This window comes from Meriones unguiculatus, chromosome 14 (assembly GCF_030254825.1).
Source record: "Meriones unguiculatus strain TT.TT164.6M chromosome 14, Bangor_MerUng_6.1, whole genome shotgun sequence".
Classification (NCBI taxonomy): Eukaryota; Metazoa; Chordata; class Mammalia; order Rodentia; family Muridae; genus Meriones; species Meriones unguiculatus.
The window spans coordinates 11,616,081-11,636,828 of record NC_083361.1 but is presented as its reverse complement, the minus strand read 5'-3'; the positions used below and the strand labels follow the sequence as shown (position 1 = coordinate 11,636,828).

At 39.3% G+C, this 20,748-nt stretch overlaps 2 protein-coding genes across 2 annotated transcripts; both read left to right on the top strand.

The window, feature by feature from the left end:
* The first annotated feature begins 292 nt into the window (after positions 1-292).
* LOC110543673 (zinc finger protein 124-like) lies at positions 293-16,059 on the top strand. The gene is made up of 4 exons (XM_060366767.1): positions 293-387; positions 13,560-13,696; positions 13,891-13,951; positions 14,690-16,059. The coding sequence occupies exons 2-4, from the start codon at positions 13,576-13,578 to the stop codon at positions 15,018-15,020; spliced, it is 513 nt and encodes a 170-aa protein (XP_060222750.1). The 5' UTR covers positions 293-387; positions 13,560-13,575; the 3' UTR covers positions 15,021-16,059.
* Positions 15,200-19,180, top strand: Znf91 (zinc finger protein 91). Its single transcript, XM_060366194.1, is given in 4 exon segments — positions 15,200-15,210; positions 15,379-16,002; positions 16,050-17,474; positions 17,476-19,180. Coding segments are annotated over 4 exon segments (2,253 nt in total). The 3' UTR covers positions 17,669-19,180.
* The last annotated feature ends 1,568 nt before the right edge of the window (positions 19,181-20,748 follow it).

Sequence of the window (20,748 nt, the reverse complement as noted above, 5' to 3'; positions counted from 1 at the left end):
TGTGTGTAGTGGACTGTGCATATGGGCGACCCTGTGTCCACGGGATCTGGAGGGCAGGAGTGTGTTCTTAAACGGAAACCTACCCAGAGCTCCCACATGTCTGTACTTGCGGCACAAACCACGACAGGTACAGGTTATGGGTAGTGGCTGCCTATTTCTCTACGGGTCCACTCCCTCTGAGAAGGAACAACTCCCGTCACTCAGACCTCGCTGGCCAATCAGAATAGCCAGATAAGCTTTCCAATTAAGGCCGTAGCCAAGCGGTTAGAGGCTGGTTCTTTGCCGCCATACTGCGGGTTTCCCTTTAAGGCCGGGTGCGATGCTGCGTGGGCCGCGCTCTGAGCGCCCCGGTGGGTAGAGTGCAGTCGAGCTCAGATGCCGGCCGTGGTGAGCAAGGGCTTGCTGTCATCAGAGGAGGAGGAGAGGCGGGCTGAGCCGCCTTGTGGCTGGGGCGGGAGTGGCGTTCTGTCCCTTTTCTCCCCTAGCTCTGGTCAGCTCCGCCCCTTGGGCTGCGTCAGGAGCGCTGAGCACCGTGGCGGGAGACTCCGCCCCTCTCACCTTTGCAGTGACGTTACTCTTTAGTGAGCGACCTCAGGAAGTATTCTGGGTCTAGTTTCTCAGAGTTAACCTTTATGAGGTTCTGCGCTTTGCATTTTATGTTTAGATTTAGGATACACTTTGAGTTAATTTTGTGGCTATATAGTCTTTCTATTGATTCTTTACATATAGATGTTAAGGTGGCTCACTTTGTTTTTTATTTGTTTTTGTTGATTTTTCGAGACAGGCTTTGTGTAGCCTTGGCTGTTCTGGGCTCGCTTTGTATACCAGGCTGCCCTTGAACTCACAGAGATCCTCTTGCCTCTGCCTCTGTCTCCCCCTCCCCGAATGTTGGGAATGCAGGCGTGTGCCACTGTACCTGGTGATTTGGCACCAAACACCTTTAACATAATCAGCCATCTCTTAAGCCCAGGGTTGAATTAATAGCTCAAACCGAAAAGTGACATAATTTTCAGGCTTTCTATCTACAATTGGAATGTTTCTATTCATTAAAATTTTCAATTAAGGATTTAAGGTTTAGCGGGGCATGGTGGTACACGCCTTTACTTTCAGCACTCAGGGAGACAGACCTAGGCAGACCAATCGCTGAAAATTCTGTGAGTTTGAGGCTAGCCTGGTCTACAAAGTGAGTTCAGGACTGCCAAAGCTACACAGAGAAACCCTGTCTCAAAAAAAAAAAAAATTAAAGTTGTGTTTATAAATCTTTATTAAAGGCATATGTGTTTCTAACTCCTTTTCGTTGCTATAAAAATGATGCTTTTAAATTACATGCCCAGATATTCACTGCCGATATGCAGGAAAGTTGTAGATCATTAATTTAGTAATTTTACAAGTTTGCTTTTTTTTTTTTTTAAATTTGAGACAGGTGTTCACCCTGTAGCTCTGACTCTCCTAGAACTTTCTAGATCTGCCTGCCTTCCAAGTGCTAAGATACTGGCTGCAGTAAATTTTTGTTCCTTGAACTTTTGTTGGGTCTAGGGATTTTCTGTGGTTAAAGACAGTATCACCTTACACACCCTGTCCCTGTTTTTGCTTTTTAGGTTTTGTCTTTTTAAGATTTTATGTTTATGAGTACATGCCTGAATGTATTATGTGTATATAGGAGTGTCACATGAGCATTAGATTCCAGGACCTAAAATTAGTCTCTGGCATCCATGTTAATGCTGGGAATCTACTCCAGATCTTTTGCAAAAGCGTCAAAGGTTCTTAACCATAGTGTTGTACGATGTCCAAAAGAGAAGACTGCTTAGAAATGGGTTTAAGCCATTAGAAAGTCTTTATTAGCCAACCAGTAACTACACTGAGCCTTTCTCAGGATGAGTTTTTAAGCACAAGAACCATATTCTGGGTTAACATACCTTATTTAACAAGAACAATTAGCCAGAAGTAGATCTACAGAAGCAAAAAAGTGAGACTATGGATTTTGATAAGTTAAGTATTTTTTTTTGTTTTATTTTGGCAGGTGGTACTGTTTATGGGTTCAGAGTTATGGCCTGAGTGGTATTCCAATCATGGAGTCAGTTGTGCTAAGTAAGGTCTTGGGTCCTACTGAGTTCTGGGAGCCTGTTACTCCCCACAGGTCTTAGTGAATGAGTCAAATGGTAGACATATTCTGCTTTAAAGACATGTAGTTGGGCCCAACTACTGAACTATTGTGCTGTGTAGCTTAAGATGCAGGTCCCAGCCCAGCCAGTGCTGACATCAGAAGGACCAAGAGAACAGAGACTGGTATCAATTTATCTTTGTCTTTTTCTTGTTTTGAGGTTTTTGCCAATTATGGAAAGATATTTTCTAATTATTCTTGATTAATTAGCATAAAACAACAGGTTTCTCCCAAAGCTATATATTGTTTCGTTTATCTTATGAGGAGTCTAAATGTCTTCAATCTGTAAGACTATTTCCCCAAGGGAATCTTAAATGTTGTTTTAATCAAGACATGGAAACCTTTAATATATGTAGGTCCTGAGCAACCTGTCTACTTAGTTTGGAAAGCACCAGAAGAGGCACATTTAGTTAAAACATTAGTACATGCCCACTAAGTAGTTTCAGGGGCTTGGAAATATTGCTGATATCCAGACAGATTAGCCCGTAAGGCTGAAAATCAGGCATCAGAATACGGGTACATGCCTAGGTTAAAGGTTTGGGATATCAGACAAATTTCAGCCCCCTCTAAGTCCTCTAACATCAGTTTGTGCTGCCTCCAGTCACAATGAGTTTTGACAGTCAGTGGACAGTCTGGTTAGTTCCTATTCCCTGTGTAGTTTGGGGGAAATAGCTAGACAAGCATAACCAGCAATCCTGGCTGATTTCTGGCTGGAAGGTTAGCTCTATCCCTACGGTCTAGTGGCATAGTCTAATTCCCCAAGTTTTCCATTTTCCAAAGACCAGAATCTTCCTTACAGAATTTCCAGATTTTTTAATTTTATGGCCATTGGATTATATTTTCCTATCTTGTATTTCTTAGATGGGGCCTTTCTACGTATTCCTCCATGTGTTTTCAGGAAGCCTCAATTTTTGCCATGAAAACTCCTGTTTTTGTTGACTAGGGGGCCCAGGTACAGGGTGTGCATAGAATTGTAAACTCTGTATTCAATCTCAAAAGATAAACTCCCACATCTTTCCTTTCTCCAATGCAACCAAACAACACTTAAAGTTGGCAGCAGTGAGCAGAGGTCAAGATGAATATGTGTTGATAGTCTGTAGTCACACTAGCCGATACCTTCCCTCTATCTGTTTTTCTCAGTTTCCAGGTCCAAGCCTGAGGTCAGTGGGTATTAGATCATCACCCTGTATTCATTCCAAACATATGACTCAGAAGGATATGGAAAGACAGGAAGTGGAAGGACTTAAATTTTAATGGGTCCATAATTTGGGAGACAGTCCATTTGGCAGAGGTGTCTGTGGCTTCTGCTTCTTTGTCCTGAGTGTGGTGGATCCATGGTGTAATGCCAACTATCTTCACAGCCATAGGAGTAGAAAGAATCACCATGTAAAGGTTATTTCCAAGTTGGTTCCAGCACTCCTTTGGTTACCTGTTTGACCGACTATCACTGGACTCAAATAAGGGGAAACTGGTGCTGGACTTGAGGTTAGCTGTGTCTCATGTAGTCCAATGACTAGCCTGTATGAAGAACTGGAGGGCCTGCAGGGACTTGAGAAAGGAATGATTAAAAATTCTGCCAGCTGCTGGTCTCTTAAGCTGGGGAAACAATATATAATCCAAATATAATATAATTCCAAATATAATCTCATAGGGGATAAATTCCTCCTTAGGTAGGGTGCAGTGGGCCCAAAGCTAAGCAAAGGAATAAGGTCTATCCACCTTTTGTTGGACTCTAGTGAGAATTTTGTTAGCACTTCTTTTAATGTCCTGTTTATGATTTTTTTTTACCTGCCCAGAGTGCTGAGGTCTAAATGTATAATGAAGTTTCCAATCTATTTCTAAAGCTTTTACTATTAATTGAGAGGTTTGGGCTATGAAAGCTGGAACATTATTGATCCCCACTGCTTGGGGGAGGCCAAATCAGAGGACCAGCTCCTGAAGGAGCTTTTAAGCAATTTGAACAGTTGGGTGAGAAATATTCCTGCACATCCCAAGCAGGTATCTATAAAAAATAGCAAGTTTTTTTATCCTCACTTGGACGACCAATTTCGGTAAAGTCAGTTTTCACAAAACTTGCCTTGGTTGTGATCTTTCATTTGGACCCTTTCTTGAGGTCTGAGGTCTCTGTTTGGATTTGCTTGTGCACAAACCTGCCATCTGGCTGAGACATCCTTCCTTGCCTGTTCCATCTAGGTATAATATACCTTAGTCTGACCCAGGTCTTAGGGTCATTTGTTGGGTAGCCTGATGGAGGACAGCAATGGATAGAGGAAGCCAATAAAGCCTGTAGGAGGGCCAATTTTTTTTTTCTTTGCTTTGCTTTTAATGTCCTTTCCCCCACCAGTGAGAAGCCTACAATATTTTGTTAAAGAAACTTAGTTCCTCTGGCCTCTTACAAGCCCTACCAGTCCAGAATGAAACTGGTTACTTTTCTTTGTGTCCTTTTTTTTCTTTCCTTCTTTTGAGACAGGGCCTCACTCACTATAAAGCTCTAACTATCCATTAATTTACTACATAAACTAGCCTGCCTGGAATTTGGAGAGCTCCCTGCCTCCTCTGCAGGAATTAATGGATGGCTTGTGCTACCACATCCAGGTTTCTCTGGAGAACTGCCTAGTCAATTTCTGTCCTTTCTTGATCATTACCACCTCTGAAGAGGTAGTAATCCTAACTGTTGGTAAGAATGGGGTTGGTGTCCTGTCTGGCTTTAAGCCGAATTTGAAACATTGAATGTGGTGGTTTAGGAACCAATCAAAAGGATCCCAACTGTCAGATGTAGGATTTATTTTATTTTATTGAGACAGGATTTCTCTGTGTTATCCTAGATGTCCTGGATCTCACTTTGTAGACTAGGCTGGCCTCCATCTCAGAGATCTGCCAGGCCCTGTTTCCCAAGCACTGGCATCATTGGTGTGGGGGCACCACACCTGACTAGATGAAGGGTTTAAAAGTCTTTGATTATTTTCTGCAGAGACATGAGTGGGTAGCAGAGTCAAGAGTTAAAAGCCTAGGCAGGTGACCTAGTTTGGTTTCTATTGGTGTGACAAAAGATGACCAACAGCAACTTGGCGGGGGGGGGAGTATCTTATGGCTTATTGTCATGAAGGAATGCCAGAGAAGGCATTTAAGGCAGAAACCTGTAGGTAGGAACTGAAGCAGAGGCCACTGAAGAATACTGATTATTGGCTTGCTCAGTGTGCTTTTTTATATGTCCCAGAGTATACGTATAGATTTTATAGTGTGTCAGACTATTACGTATCAATCATCAGTTAAAAAAAAAATGCCACACAGGTTTACCTACAAGCCGCTGTGATGAGAGCATTTTTTCAATTGGGGTTCCCTCTTCTCAGAAGATTCCAGCAGGTAATCGCAAGCCAGAACAAGGATATAGCTAAGTCAAATTGTCCTAGACTTTTGATGGGCCCACAAGAGCCATTCATCTACTTGGGATTCTCATTTTTCTTTTTGCCTCCAAAGGTGGATTTGACAGTGATGAACACAGGATCTGTTTTAAGGCATGTTGATAGCTGTTAGAGTGGCTAGAATTACAGTGCATACTCTCACTCAGATGGGGGAGTGCAAAATTTATAAAAGCTTCCCAAGTCTAGCCATTTTGAAGTGTCAGCTTTCTCTGGGAGAAACATACCTGGGGAAAGTACCTAAATCCCTTCTAAAACCCAGTAGATATATTAGGAAACTAACAAGAAAACCCACACCACAGATGTCTGGTATTACCTCCTTAGTGTGACAAGTGTTGACATCATAGAGTAAACTGAGGCAGGCTGTGAAGTCGGCGATTGATCACTCAACCTACTTTTCTGTGAAGGAACAAAGCTTGATTCAGTGGGGCTGTCAAACTACTCCCTGTGGCCAGCAAAAACTCTTTGGGAACTCTTTGAGGGCCAACAAAAAAGGGGGAGGGGGCAAAAGAATCATACATACACCAACACACACACACACACACACACACCACACACACACACACACACTTGGTGGATGAAGCAAGCTTCAACAAACCAACAACTTCACACATACACAATACATACATACACACACATTTTGTGGGTGGAGCAAAGCTCCAAGCTGCCCCCATATATATGTATGTAGGTATATATGTATATACATGTATACACACATATATTTATATATTTATATATACACACATAGATATATGTTTATATACATACACATATACATATATATATGAATATATATGTATATGTGTATGTATATGCATATATATGTATATGGGAGGGTGTGTATAAATGTACATATATAAATATATATATATGTGATGGATGGAGCAAAGCACCAATGATGAAGCCCCAATCAATTTTACATATATACATATATACACACATATATATTAAGTGGATGGAGCAAACTTCAATGAGCAAGCTCCAACAACTTTATTTTTTCTCTACAGCTTATATATCCCAGCAAAATCTTTCAAGCAGTACAAAAATCACAACGTGGTACATTTTATTTTTCTTTAAGTAAACGATTACAATGAATATATGTAGAAAAAACATGTTCTCCAATACCCCCATATGATCAAATGTTGTATGTATTATGGGTGAAATACAAATGTGAAAAACGAATTATTTCCAAACAACCACATATCTTTTTTTTTTGAGACATTTATATTTTTTATTAATAAGCTTCACAGAACAATAACTGAGCAGTTATTACTCTCTTCTTAATCCTCATTCTTTTTTTTTTTTAATTTTTCATCAATTACACTTTATTCATTCTGCATCCCCCCATAAGCCCCTTCCTCCTCCCTCTGCTTGCATGCCACTCCCCAAGTCCACTAATAGGGGAGGTTCTCCTCTCCTTTCTGATCTCAGTCTGTCAGTTCACATCAAAAGTGGCTGTATTGTCCTCTACTGTGGCCTGGTAAGGCTGCTCCCCCCGCCTCAGAGGGAGGTGATCAAAGAGCAGGCCAATCAGATTATGTCAGAGGCAGTCCCTCTTCACATTACTATGTAACCCAATTGGACTCTGAACTGCCCTGGGCTACATCTGTGCAGGGGTTCTAGGTTATCTCCATGAATAGTCCTTGGTTGGAGTATGAGTCTCTGGGAAGTTCCCTATGTTCAAATTTTCTTGTTCTGTTGCTCTCCTTGTGGAGACCCTGTCCTCTCCAGCTCTTACTATTTCCCAGTTCTTACCTAAAATTCCGTTCACCTGCCCAACAGTTGCCCATCCGGCTCAGCATCTGCTTTGATAGTCTGAAGGGCAGCGGCTTTCAGAGGCCCTCTGTGGTAGGTTCCTAGGTTGTTTCCTGTTTTCTTCTTCTTCTGATGTCCATCCTCTTTGCCTTTCTGGATGGGGATTGGACGTTTTAGTTAGGGTCCTCTCTCTTGCTTAGTTTCTTTAGATGCACAGGTTTTAGTGGGTTTGTCCTATGTTGTATGTCTATATGAGTGAGTATATACCATGTGTGTCTTTTTGCTTCTGGGACAACTCACTCAGGATGATCCTTTCCAGATCCCACCATTTACCTGCAAATTTCATGATTTCCTTATTTTTCATTGCTGAGTAATATTCCATTGTGTAGATGTACCACAATTTCTGCATCCATTCTTCAGTTGAGGGGCATCTGGACAACCACATATCTTAACAAAGTGAAGCAAGATAATTTTCTCAGCCATACTTTACTGGCAGGCTGCAATTTGAAAGGATCGATTATTTTATTACTTATCTTAAAAAGTAATCTTATGAAAAATCTTAAGATAATCACAAGTCTAAACTGTCATATAAGAAAATCAGTCATTTCTACTTTAAATCCTCAAGGTGCACACCTACTCATTACATTAATAGCAGAAAGCCGAGGTCAAAATGAGTACAAGAAACTAATCCTCACCTTGATCCCCAGCCCAGCTTCAGCAAGAGGAACCTCAGCTAGTACCAGTTGGACTGCCATTGTTCTTGTTCCCTGACCCCCAAAAATCCCTAGCTCAACTATGAAGAGTGTGCCTTTTTGAACTTCAGGTTGTTCCCTAAGATTTTCCACATCAGAACTATTAACAAAACATCATACTCTAACTTTACTAACAATCTGCTTCTCCAAATTTTTTTAAGGGTAGTGGTCATTGATAACAACCTCCATCTCTTAAGTTCTTTCTGAGGGGGGAGGATGAAACATTAATCTGCTCCAGTGGCAATGTTTGAAAAAGATCAATCACTATTATTGTAAGTGCAAATGATACTGCCTAGTGAGGGAGTGAAAGTCCCCATAGAATTTTCATACAACTAATAGATAATGAAGGATATGGTGAGCATGTAAACAGTAAGCCGAGCAAAACTACAACAGCATGAAGTCCTCAGGACACAGCATCCTCAGGGCTCTGCCTCTCTAGGGCATACCCATCATGGTTGTGCTAACTTTGGGCTGCATTCCATGAATTCTAAAGCTGTTTTGCTGTTCCTCCTGAACACCGCCTAGCAGCAGGCTGAGCAAGTCTTGGGCAGCATGCCAGTAAGCAGCACCTGTCTATGGCCTCTGTGTCAGTATTCTGCCCCATTTGAGTTCCTGTTGTGACTTTGATTGGTGATGAACAATGTGGAAGGGTAAGCCAAGTAAACCCTTTCCTTCCCATTTTCCTTTTGGGTCATGGTATGTTTCATCACAGCAATAAAAACCCTAACTAAGACAAGTTGCTCCCGGCATAGTGGGGTCTTGCTGTGACAGAACTGACCATGTTTGGGGGAGGATTGTGAAAAGACTTTGGAACTTTTGGCCAGAAAAGTCATTGAGTGTTGAGAGCTTCCTGGGATGTTCTGTGGGAGCTTGGAAGACAAGAATAGTGAGCAGTGCAGAGGATGGAGGCCTGGGTCCTAAAGATTCAGAGGGAAATGGGGCACTTCTTATTTTGAGTTAATATTTGGGGTTCTGGTTAGCTGGGACTGAAGAATCAACTGTGACTAACACAGGTACCAGAACTACTAAAGCAAAACTTTGCTCTGTTGGGATACTTGATACCAGTTGGCAAGAGCTAAGAAATTAGCGGTGATTAAGAAGAGACCAGCATCACTGACATCCTGTGTTTCCTGACAGCACACTGAAGCTGTATTCCAGAAGTGGCCAAGATTGTACCTCAGTGGCAGCCAAACTTGGTAGTGTAAAAGTCACCAAGGTGGTATTGGTTTGGAAGGCAAGAAGGGATCATGGAGAGCAGCTAGGGCTTGATACTGTGAAAGTCCAGGGGAGGCCATTGGTGATGGTGTAGCCTCAGTGGCAGCTGAAGGCACAGGACTGAAGGGGCCGTGCAAAGAAGCTGAGGCTTGGCACCATGAAGAGAGCCTATGAGAGCCTATTGGTGAAAGCACAACCTGATTTCAGCAGAAGATCCCAGTGTTTTGAAGATGCTGGTACAGTGCGATGACCACCAAGAACAGCATCAGCAGTTGGGTGGAGCCAGCTGGAGCCTAGAAGACAAGCTATGTGTGCTGCAGAAGGCAGAGTTCAGAAGATCATGACTGGATCCCAGACGTGGCACAGTTGGAATTTGGTTTTGTCTTGATTTGATATTCCAAATTTCAGCCTGATAAATTCTGGCTATTTGCTTTTATTTTTGGTCCTTTTATGTCTGCAATGTATTTCAAATACTCTTCATCATTGTTAGGTAAGTCACACTATTGCTCAGAAGACTCTGATAATTGCTAGACACTTGTGTTACTAGTAGGATCAGAAATGTAGATTTGGTAGCTTTTAAGAACTTTGAGGTTTATGATTTTTATAAAGGTATAATTTAGAAGAGATGGGATTTTAGTGACACTGACTTCTCTTTTCCCTTCTCTCCCTCCTGAGGTAAGCATCATTGCAGGCAGGCTTTGAGCTTCTGGGTCAAGTGATCCTACATCTCAGGTTCTCCGGTAGCTGGAACTATAGCACATAACATACCCAGCTACTTTTGAGTTCTAGTAAAAATATATGCTATCTAATTTTTCTCTTTCCTTTGACTTTTACTGAATGGCTATTAAAAACTTGCTATTAGTGCAAGGCTTATGGAACATGACCAAAGAGGGATTATGAAGAACATGGTATCTGGGTATATGGTGGAATGCTGTGAAATGCTGTCTTCTAAATATGATATGAACTCACAGAACCTATGGCTATTTGCATAAGACCTGCACAAAATCAAGCCAGTCAACAATACTAGCATAAAATCATAAGCTAACGAGACTCCGTTCCTCTCTCAGGAACTATTGTCAATTGATAGCTGCTCGTGGAGGAGATTAATTTTTCTTTGGGTGTGTGGATGCTAGTAGTTTGTTGGTATACATGCAGGTAGCACCAATTGGATTCTGGGTTAATAAAAGCAAATCAAAAGCAAGGGGCTGGAGACTTGGCTCAGTCAGTAAGAGCATTTGTTACTCTTGTAGAAGACTGAGGTTTGGTTCCCAGCATCCGCATAGTAGATGTCCGTAACTCCAGTTCCAGAGGATCCTATGCCTCTTCTGGCTTCTACGGGCACCACATAAATGTGATACGTAGAAATATATGCAGGCAAAACTTCTCTGCACATAGAATAAAAATAATTCTTTAAAAACAAACAAAAAGTGAGGAGAACATAAAGATGGGGTGGGGGTCATGTATTGGGAGGAGGGAGTGGAAGAGGTAGTTGCAGGTGAATATTGTTGGAGTCGAGCTCCTGCGGGTTCAAAGACCCCGAGAATAGAGATGTAGTGTAGGTGTAATGCAGGAGATGAGCACCAACTTGCTGTTAAGGAGATGATCCCAAATAGCTCAAGCCTCTCTATTTCAGTTCAAAGTCACAATACATACCCTTTCAGCTTTATTTCCTCAGATATGTTCCAAGAAAGTAGATAATGAATCTCTGAATGTTTTTTTTTCATAAGTTTCTTTCTCAAATACTTTATTTTCCCTAGGCAGATGTTTAATTTTGTGGTCTCATAGTTAAGCACATCTCCATGGTCATTGTGGTGAGCATACTGTACCTTAAACACTAGTACAAGTTTTATCTAAATCTTCTCTGACAATGTCTATATTTCTGTTTTGCACAGCTGGAGCTAAGATAAGGAAATTTGTTCTGTTGGCACAAGAGCTGGTTTGCTCTTTGCCAACTTTTCCTATTTTCTAACTGCCTGAGGTTCTGGCACCTATACAGATGAGTCCTCTGATGCCCTCATGTTTATGTGTACTCATTAACTTCTTTAATCCATTCTTTGCAAGAGCTGCTTTCTGAATCAGAGTATACTATGGTGCTTTGTTTTAAAGATTTATTTATTTATTATTTATATGGTATTCTGCCTGCATGTGTGTAGGCTTAGATTTTTCACGAACCTACTTTATTTAGGGTTCTTAAACACCCTTACCTCCCTTCAAAACCCCATGACCTTAGGTAGGAGATTAGTAGGGAAAAGGGCTGTAGACGTCTTTTACCTACTTCCTGCTGATTAGGGTCAATGGAACATTAGGGAATTACTGAACTCATTCGTCAGGATACCAGCAATCCAGTACAAAGGCCACCATCAAGCCGCAACACGAGTCAGCACAATTCAGAAGATCAGGACAACTCAGCGAAACCCACAAGACTCAATTGGATTGCCCCAAGAAATTCTCTAGAACATTTCTCTCTGCAGATTCAAGTGCCAAAGCAAGAAGATCAGCACAGTTATGTTGATGTAAAAAGCAATGTCTCACTTTCTGTGAGCTTCTATATATTGCCTCTCCTCAGAGTCCACCTACGGATGTTTACAGCTGGCCAAAGTCATGTCCCTCTCATGTGAAAGATCATAGCAAACATCACATGCCCTCTCATAAGCCAGCCTCCAGCAAAACATCACGTTCCCTGTCACAAGACAGTTTGCAGCTAAACATCACATGACAAAACTGGGTCTTCACAGAAAGCAGAAACTTCTATTTCACATGTGTACCTGCAGGTCAAAATAGGACACCAGATCTCATTATAGATGGTTATGAGCCACCATGTGGTTGCTGGGAATTGAACTCAGGATCTTTGGAAGAACAGCCAGTATTTGTAACCCCTGAGCCATCTCTCCAGGCCCTACTACGTGCTTTTTTTTTCCAGAATAATTATGTGCCTCAAGAAACTATGGTTTCTATTTTGACTTTCTCAAAACTTTTCTTGATTCTGAATTGCTACAGGAATCATCATCTCAATCCTTTTAAGTATTTCTAATACATACACCTTAGAATTGTTATATTTCTATTGTGTCTTTGCTGTACCCACTACAGACAAAGTGAAATGAAAAGCTGTCAAGACCGTACGTAATGTTGTACTAGAGGAAAGAAATCACTCCACAGCCAGTACCCGGAGAAACAGCCAAGGCTGCAGATTCTGTCAAACCAGTCCTTGCTAAACCGGTCCTTGTACTTGGGTGCTTCCCACAAAGAGATCCATCCATAAAGAACTCAGATGCTCTTCCCTGGAACAGAGCCATGGTTTCCACCAGAATAGGATACATATATACATACACAATATATGTGTAAAGTTATCAAAGAATATATGAGCTGGGTATGGTGGTGCATGCCTTTAATGACAGCTCTTGAGGAGGCAGATGTAGGACGTTCTCTGATTTCGAGGCCAGACTGGTTTACAAAGTGAGTACAGGACAGCCAAGGCTAAACAGAGAAACCCTGTCTCAAACAAACAGAAGAATATATGAAAATATTAAAAATTATTCTTTTGGGGTCATTATTGATCACCTCTCACAAATACTGTCTTATTAAATTTGGATAGGTGGAAACTGCTCTCAGGATTTTAATATTTCCTCTGCCACAGTCACATAGCATAGATGTAATTCCCCATTTAACAAGTTTTAACAACTCGTGTGAAATTCATTAGGATTATTGTCCTAAGTGTATTGTGGGATGGATTCTTTCATTATTGTTGTGTATGAAACATTTAGAAATCCAACAAGGGTTCAAAAAATGTCAAATGTTTCCCTGAACCATTTAGACTGAGTGACAAATTAAAGGAATATCAACAATCTTACCTACAGAAGATTGTTGGTACATTTATGTTGGTAATGTCTCCTACAATATTAGATGTTCTTATATCAGTGAAGCTCCTATTTTTGCCCAGGAAGTTCTAAGAAAAATTTCTAAGAAAAATTAACCTCTCGACTGTAGTCTGTTTTGTACACCATTCAGTAGGGCTTTGTTATCAGAGATAGCAGATAATCTATCCTAGAAAGAGAAACTGAAGTGACCCAGTTTCCAATCCCTGAAGGCAGTAATGAGACAAGAGTTCCTACTTCCCTATTTTCTATCTGAATATGTCAGTCCTAGCATAAGAACTCTTCTGTCATTAAATAAAAGTTTGGAGACTGCAGAATTATATGAAAATCTTATCAATTATATATAGTGTGTCAGTTTCTTCACTTTTCTTATGCACTCATATAGGATGTTTTAGGACTCAATGACCTTTGAGGATGTGGCTGTGAACTTCACCCAGGAAGAGTGGACTTTGCTACATCCTTCTCAGAAGAACCTGTACATTAATGTAATGCTAGAAATCTGCAGCAATCTTGCTTCTGTAGGTAAGATTGTTGATATTCCTTTAATTTGTCAATTAGACAGCAAGTGTTCCTTCATTATGTAATTTAGAATGTGGAAAGGGAAGAATTATGTGAATAAAAGAAGCCTGGGTACAATGTGCATTAACCCTATATACTTAACAGTTATTTGTAGTTTTTAATAATTTGTAATTTTTTTTTCTGGGTCTGCGTTTTAGGAATCAAATCAGAGTACCAGACCATTGAAGACCAGTATAAGCAACCTGAGATAAATCTAAGGTAACTTATATGTATTAGTTGAAGAAAATACCTTTTGAGAGAATATCAATATGTTAGGAAAATTTCTGAACAAGTTAAGGCAAACACAGATTTAAATTATTTACCATTAGAAAAATTTCACAGTCCAGGCATGGTGGCATACGCCTGTAATTCTGGCAGTCAGTGAGGCAGAAGCAAGCAGATCTCTGTGATTTTGAGGCCAGCCTGGTCTACAAAACAAGTCTAGAATAGCCAAGGCTACACAGAGAAACCCTGTCTCAAAAAAACAAAACAAAACAAAACAAAAAGAAAGAAAGAAAACCAACAACAACAAATCCCAGAAAATATGTAATTCCATGTTAAGAAAGTTCACTTGGAAACAGTACTAAGAAAAACATTTGTATGATCTTTGCTGTTTGATAATAGCTTTAAGAGCCATATTGCAGTATCGCCAATTTAGTATGAAAACATTTAGATATCACAGAATGCGTACACTTTCCCTGATTTAGGGAATAGTTGGAATCTAAAACCTACTAATGACTAAATAGTCATCAGTGAAACAACCGTTAGTAATGTGCCTGTCAGTGTTTACAGAACTCAAATGCTAGATTTAGTCTATGAGAATAAAGAAGGTGTTATATTTGGAGGAACCTTCAAGAAATCAAATGTCAATAGAAGTCCAAAATTTTTTACTTGAGTGAAACTATGTGAATGTGATTTGTATAAGAAAGTTTTCATGTATTATTCATCCTTTCATAGGAACATTATATCTCAGTCGAGATACAGAGGACATGAGCTTGAGGAATACAGAAAGAAGCAATATCACTCCAGCTCTCGCACATCTATTCACACATATGTGGGAACCCACACTGTGCTTGGAGCTTATGAATATGAGACATATTCAGAATCCTTTGTTTCCCAAGCTCATGTGGAATACATAAGCAAATACACAGTGGAGAACAACCCCATGAGTACAATATACGTAAAACAGCCTTTATTTGTCCCAGCTCACTTTGCAAACATGGAGGAACTCACACCGAAGAAAACTCTTCAGAATGTAAACCATGTGGTACAACTCCGAGTTCTTTGAGTTACCTGCCATTTCACAGTGGAACTCCTAATGGAAAAAAAGATTTTGACTGTATACAGTGTATTAAAGCTTCAGAATGTCACAATTCCCTTCAAAGACCTGGAATAATTCATGCTGGGGCAAAAACACATGAATGTAAACAGTGTGGTAAATCATTCATTTATCGCTATTTACTTAAAATGCATGAAAGGTATCATACAGAAGGGAAGCCTTATAAATGTAAGATATGCAGTAAAGCGTTTCTTTCTTCTTCTTTCCTACAAAGACACAAAAGAACTCATACAGGAGAAAACCCCTATAAATGTAAGCAATGTGCTAAGCCTTTTAGAGTTTTCAGTAATCTTTGAATACATGAAAGAACTCATACAGGAGAAATACCCTATGAATGTAAACAATGTGGTAAAGCTCTGCGAAGCCACAGTTCCCTTCAAAGACATAAAATAGCTCATGCTGGGAAGAAACCCTATGAGTGTAAACAGTGTGGCAAGTCCTTCATTTATCCCTATTTACTTCAAACCCATGAAAGATCTCATACTGGAGAGAAACCCTATAAATGTAATTTATGCAGTAAAGCCTTTAGCTGTTCTTCTTTCCTGCAAAGGCATGAAAGAATTCATACTGAGGGAAAACCCTATGAGTATAAGCAGTGTGGCAAAGCTTTCAGAGGTCATAGTTCCCTTCGATTACATGCAAGGTCTCACAGTGGGGAGAAACCATATAAATGTAGTATATGTAGCAAAGCCTTCCTGTGCCCCTCTTTCCTTCGAAGACATGAAAGAACTCACACTGGGGAAAAGCCCTACAAATGCAAAAATTGCAGCAAAACCTTCAGAGGTCATAGTGCTCTTCAGTTACATGAACGATCTCATATTGGAAAGAAACCCTATAAATGTAAGATCTGTAGTAAGGCCTTCCTATGTCCCTCTTTCCTTCAAAGACATGAAAGGATTCACTATGAAGAAAAGCCCTATGCATGTAAACAGTATGGTAAAGACTTTAAAGATCCACGTTCCTGTCAAAGACATAAAGTTTCTCATGTTGGGGGAAACCTTATGAATGTAAACAATGTGGTAAATCCTTCATTTATCCATGTTTACTTCAAGTTCATATAAGAACACACACGGGTGAGAAACCCTATAAATGTAAACAATGTGACAAAGCTTTCAGAAGTCTCAGTTACCTTCGGATACATGAAGGAAGTCACACTGAGGAAAAGCCCTATGAATGTAAACAGTGTGGGAAAACTCTCAGTTGTTCTAGTGCTCTGCAGTTACATAGAAGGACACACACGGGTGAAAAGTCCTTTGTGTGTAAACAGTGTGGGAAAGCCTTCAGGGGTTTCATTTATCTTCAAGTACATGAAAGGACTTACACTGAAGAAAAACCTTACGAATGTAAACAGTGTGGGAAAACTCTCAGCTGCTCGAGTTCCCTTCAACTACATGAACGAACCCATACTGGAGAAAACCCTTATGCATGTAAGCACTGTGGTAGAGCCTTCAGAGGTCTCAGTCGTCTTCGAGTACATGAAATAATTCACACTGGTGAAAAACCCCATGAATGTAAACTATGTGGTAAGGCCTTCAAATATCATAGTTTACTTCAAGTACATGAAAGGACCCACGCTAGTGAAAAGCTTCATGCTTGTAAACAATGTAGTAAAGCCTTCAAAAGTCTCAGTAATCTTCGAATACATGAAAAAACTCATAGTGGTTTCTATGAATGTAAACAGTGTGGCGCAACCCTCAGTTCTTCCAATTCCCTTCAAGTACATGAAAGAGTTCATACTGGAGAAAAATCCTACAAATGTGAACAATGTGGTAAAACCTTTAGGCATCTCAGTAATTTTCAGGTACATGAAAAAACTCATGCTGAAGGAAAACCATATGAATGTAAACAATGTGGTAAGTCCTTCATTTATCAGTATTTACTTGAAAAGCATGAGAAGTCTCATACTGCAGAAAAACCCTATAAATGTGTGGTATTCAGTAAAGCCTTCACTTGTCCCTCTTTCCTTCAAGGACATGAAAGAATACATAGTGGAGAAAAACCGTATGAATGTGTACAATGTGGTAAAGCATTCAAAGGCCTCAGTTTCCTTCAGTTACACAAAAGAGCCCATGCTGGAGAAAAGCATTATCGATGTACAAAGTGTGGGAAAACCTTCCGATGTCATAGTCTCCTTCAAGCACATGAAAGAACGCATGCTGGTGAAAAACCCTATGAATGTGAAGGATGTGGCAAAACCTTCAAAAGTGCTGGTTATCTTCAAATACATGAAAAAACGCACAGTGGTTTCTATGAGTGTAAACAGTGTGGTAAAATTCCCAGTTGTTCAAGTTCTCTTCAGTTACATGAAAGAACTCACACCGGAGAAAAACCTTACGAATGTAAGCAATGTGATAAAGCCTTCCGAAGTCACAGTTCCCTTCAAATGCATGAAAAAAATCATGCAGGAAAAACCCTATGAATGTAAACAGTGTGGTAAAGCTTTGATAAGTCGTAGTTCCCTTCAGAGGCATAAAATGGCTGGGGGAAAACGTTATGAATGTAAACAATGTAGTAAATCCTTCATTTATCCATATTTACTTCAAATTCATGAAAGATCTCACACCGGAGAGAAACCCTGTGAATGCAAAGACTTGTAGTAAGGCCTTTACATGTTACCGTTCCCTTCAAAGACATGAAAAAACACATACCTGAGGAAAAAATCTCTATGAATGCAAACAAACATGCAATCACATTTTAGAATTTCTAGCTCTCTTCAACTGTGTGGAAGTACTGGGAAAAGAGCTAATGAATATAAAACAGATGGTGAAGTCTTTAGTTTTTTTGTTGTTGTTTGCTATGGAAAGCTTGGAAGGACTCACTGAAGAAAATTTCATGAATCTGAGATGTGTTAAGACCTTCAATTTCATTTGAAGACATGAAAATATCTGGTGTCAAGACCCATGAGTGAATGGAATATGATGTTTCGTTTCCTAGACATCCACTCAGATTCATAAGCTAATGGAGGTAGTCATATAGAAACATACTGGATTGAAACTACTGCAGTTTGGAAAGTAAAGCGTGTATTTTAACCACACTAACAATCATGTGATAAGTCCACATGGAAAAAGATCCTACAAATTTATGTGTGTTGAAATGCTGAAGCAAAGCATACTAAAAGTTTCATGTGATTTGTGTTTAAAGAAGCTCTCAGCTGCACCTGATAGTCTAGGCCTGTACTCTTGGGTACTCTGGTTTTGAGGTAAGTGATAGCAAGTCTAGGGCTTGCCCAAAAAACTTAGTGAGACCAGTCTCAATAGAAATTAAAAAAAAAAAAAAATAAGTAACTCATTTGTTTAGCTCTAGTCTCCCAGTTTAATTCTTAGTCCCACTATCAAGAGAAATGACAAGGTTCCTAGGTCATGAATTTCCATTTCTTTTGCAGGAAAACACTGAGATGAAAGTTCTCTAAGTGTATACATGAACTTTTAACAGCAGAAATAGTTGCCAGTATAGATTGTTAGATAATTTCCTAATCACAGTGTACATATTTTTATAATGTAGACAACCACACACTTAGGCTACATGGTGTAAGTTCAAGACTCCACTAGTCTATGGAATGCTCCTTCATTACATATTTTCGGAATAGTACCAATAAATATGTATCAAAAAAAGATTTGGCATAAAATAAATATTCTACCTATGAATACTATTTACTACGAGTAGAGTTTTCAGGACTCTATTTTGTTCTATCGGAGACTTAGGTGAACATAAACTAGGATGCATTAGTCTACTGTAAACTTTACCAATGCTGCAGACTTAGTTTATAGTATATTGATGTTTTCCGAAAGAATACATTTGCTTACGGTTTTACAATGTATATGATTTTAATGCTTTTGATTTTTGTAATAACACTGCTTAAAATGTAACTATTTTACAATTAAGACTATTTCTTTGTATGCTTACTCAGTAATTTTTTCATTGTGGATTTATATTTTAAAAAATATGAAAAAAAGTGTTATCATTTAGAACGCTGAGGCAGGAGGTTGGTATCTGTGCTTTCAGCTGTATATGTCCATTGATTTTCATGCTTCTGACATCACTTACCCTTGTTGTATCATATGATTTAACTGTACCTCGACTTTGTTCTGATCATACAACTTGTGCATTGCTTGTGAAGTCATGCCACTCAGTGCTAAATAACAGTTCACTGAAGCACCTCAGCTCACACACAACTTTCTGTATCCTGCAAATTGAAGTCCTTTTACTAAGGACCCAGAATTTCCTGCTGTTTTGAAAATAATGACTTAATTGTGGAACCAGACTTTTCTGTTTTTCGAGTGTCATTCATCATGTAAGTACCAAATTAACTTATCTTTGAATTGTAGTGTTAGAGTTTACCATTAAAAATTGCCTGATTTACTGACTTGTATTTTATTTTTTAAAAAAAAATCCTTCAATGATTATTGGGTTGCGATAAAGAAAAATATTGTAACAACTTATGAAATGATCCTAACTTTATTTCTACCTAGTTCTACTGATGTATGTGATGTTCTCTAATTTACAAACTAGAAAACCACATTGATTCTCTGTATGGTGCATTATTACATATTTAGTTAATGTTTAATCTTTTATGTAAAAATAAGTATGCCCATTTTACTAATATACAAACTAACTTTCATGTTTAATAAATGGTAAATTTATATATTCACCAATTATTTTTAAGTAGATCTCTGATTTATAAATAACAAATATTTCATTTGAACACCTACTTCATATGCCTGTCTACTAACATTGCATTACAATTTCATACACAAAGGAGTCATAAATAAAAAAACAAAACAAATTAAAACAAAACTAAATGAGTCTGGTGGTTTCCAGCTTATGGCACTTTACTGGGGCCTTGAAACCTTTGGCAGATGCCTAGCTGGAGGAAATGGATCACATGAAAACACAGCTTTGGCTTTCAGAATTATAACAATGACCCAGTTCTTAGCTATCTTTCTCTGTTTTTTTACTATCAAGGTGGGAAGTTACTTACACATAGTCTGGATACCATGAAGACATTGTCACTTTGTTCTCATGCTTTGATAGGCCAAAACCACATCAAGTGATATTTCCAAAAAATATTTCCATAAATCCATAAAATGCCATGTATTTTATGACAGGAGAGAGACACACAGACAGAGACAGGCAGAGAAAATCCACAATGATCTGCATTTTGCAGGTCTCTCTCTCTCACACACACACACACACACACACACACAAAATCTTTCTGCATTGTTTATTTCTGGAAACTTTTCTTTAGGTTTCCTCTAGTAGTTTGTGAACCAGAGTACTGAGAGGTTAGGTTTACATTTTGGTTATGTTAGGGTTAAGAATTAAAGGTTTAAGTTTGAGGGTTGGGTTAAGATTTAATGCGACAGTTAATATCCTTTGCCATCCTAATGGAATTTAGAATAGCCCTGGAAACAAATTTCTTTGGGCATGTCTGTAAAGGGTTCTTTGACTAGGTTACCTAAAGTAGGAGAATCCACTAAATGAAAATTACCTTTTAAGATGACGATATAGTGACACCTGAAATAACGTCAGAAGGTATTGCTTTAACCACCCAGTACTCCTCCTGTTACTCAATTTTAATTATTAGTTAATTTACTTATTTAGTAGGACAGCATCTCACTATGTAGCCCAGGCTTTCCTCACGCCTGTGGTAGGTTTTTCTACCTCTTCCTCATGAATG

Coding starts and splice junctions, on each gene's coding strand:
- LOC110543673 (XM_060366767.1), top strand. CDS start 13,576: ATGACCTTTGAGGATGTGGCTGTGAACTTCACCCAGGAAGAGTGGACT. Junction 13,697..13,890: donor CAGCAATCTTGCTTCTGTAG/GTAAGATTGTTG, acceptor TCTGCGTTTTAG/GAATCAAATCAGAGTACCAG. Junction 13,952..14,689: donor CAACCTGAGATAAATCTAAG/GTAACTTATATG, acceptor ATCCTTTCATAG/GAACATTATATCTCAGTCGA.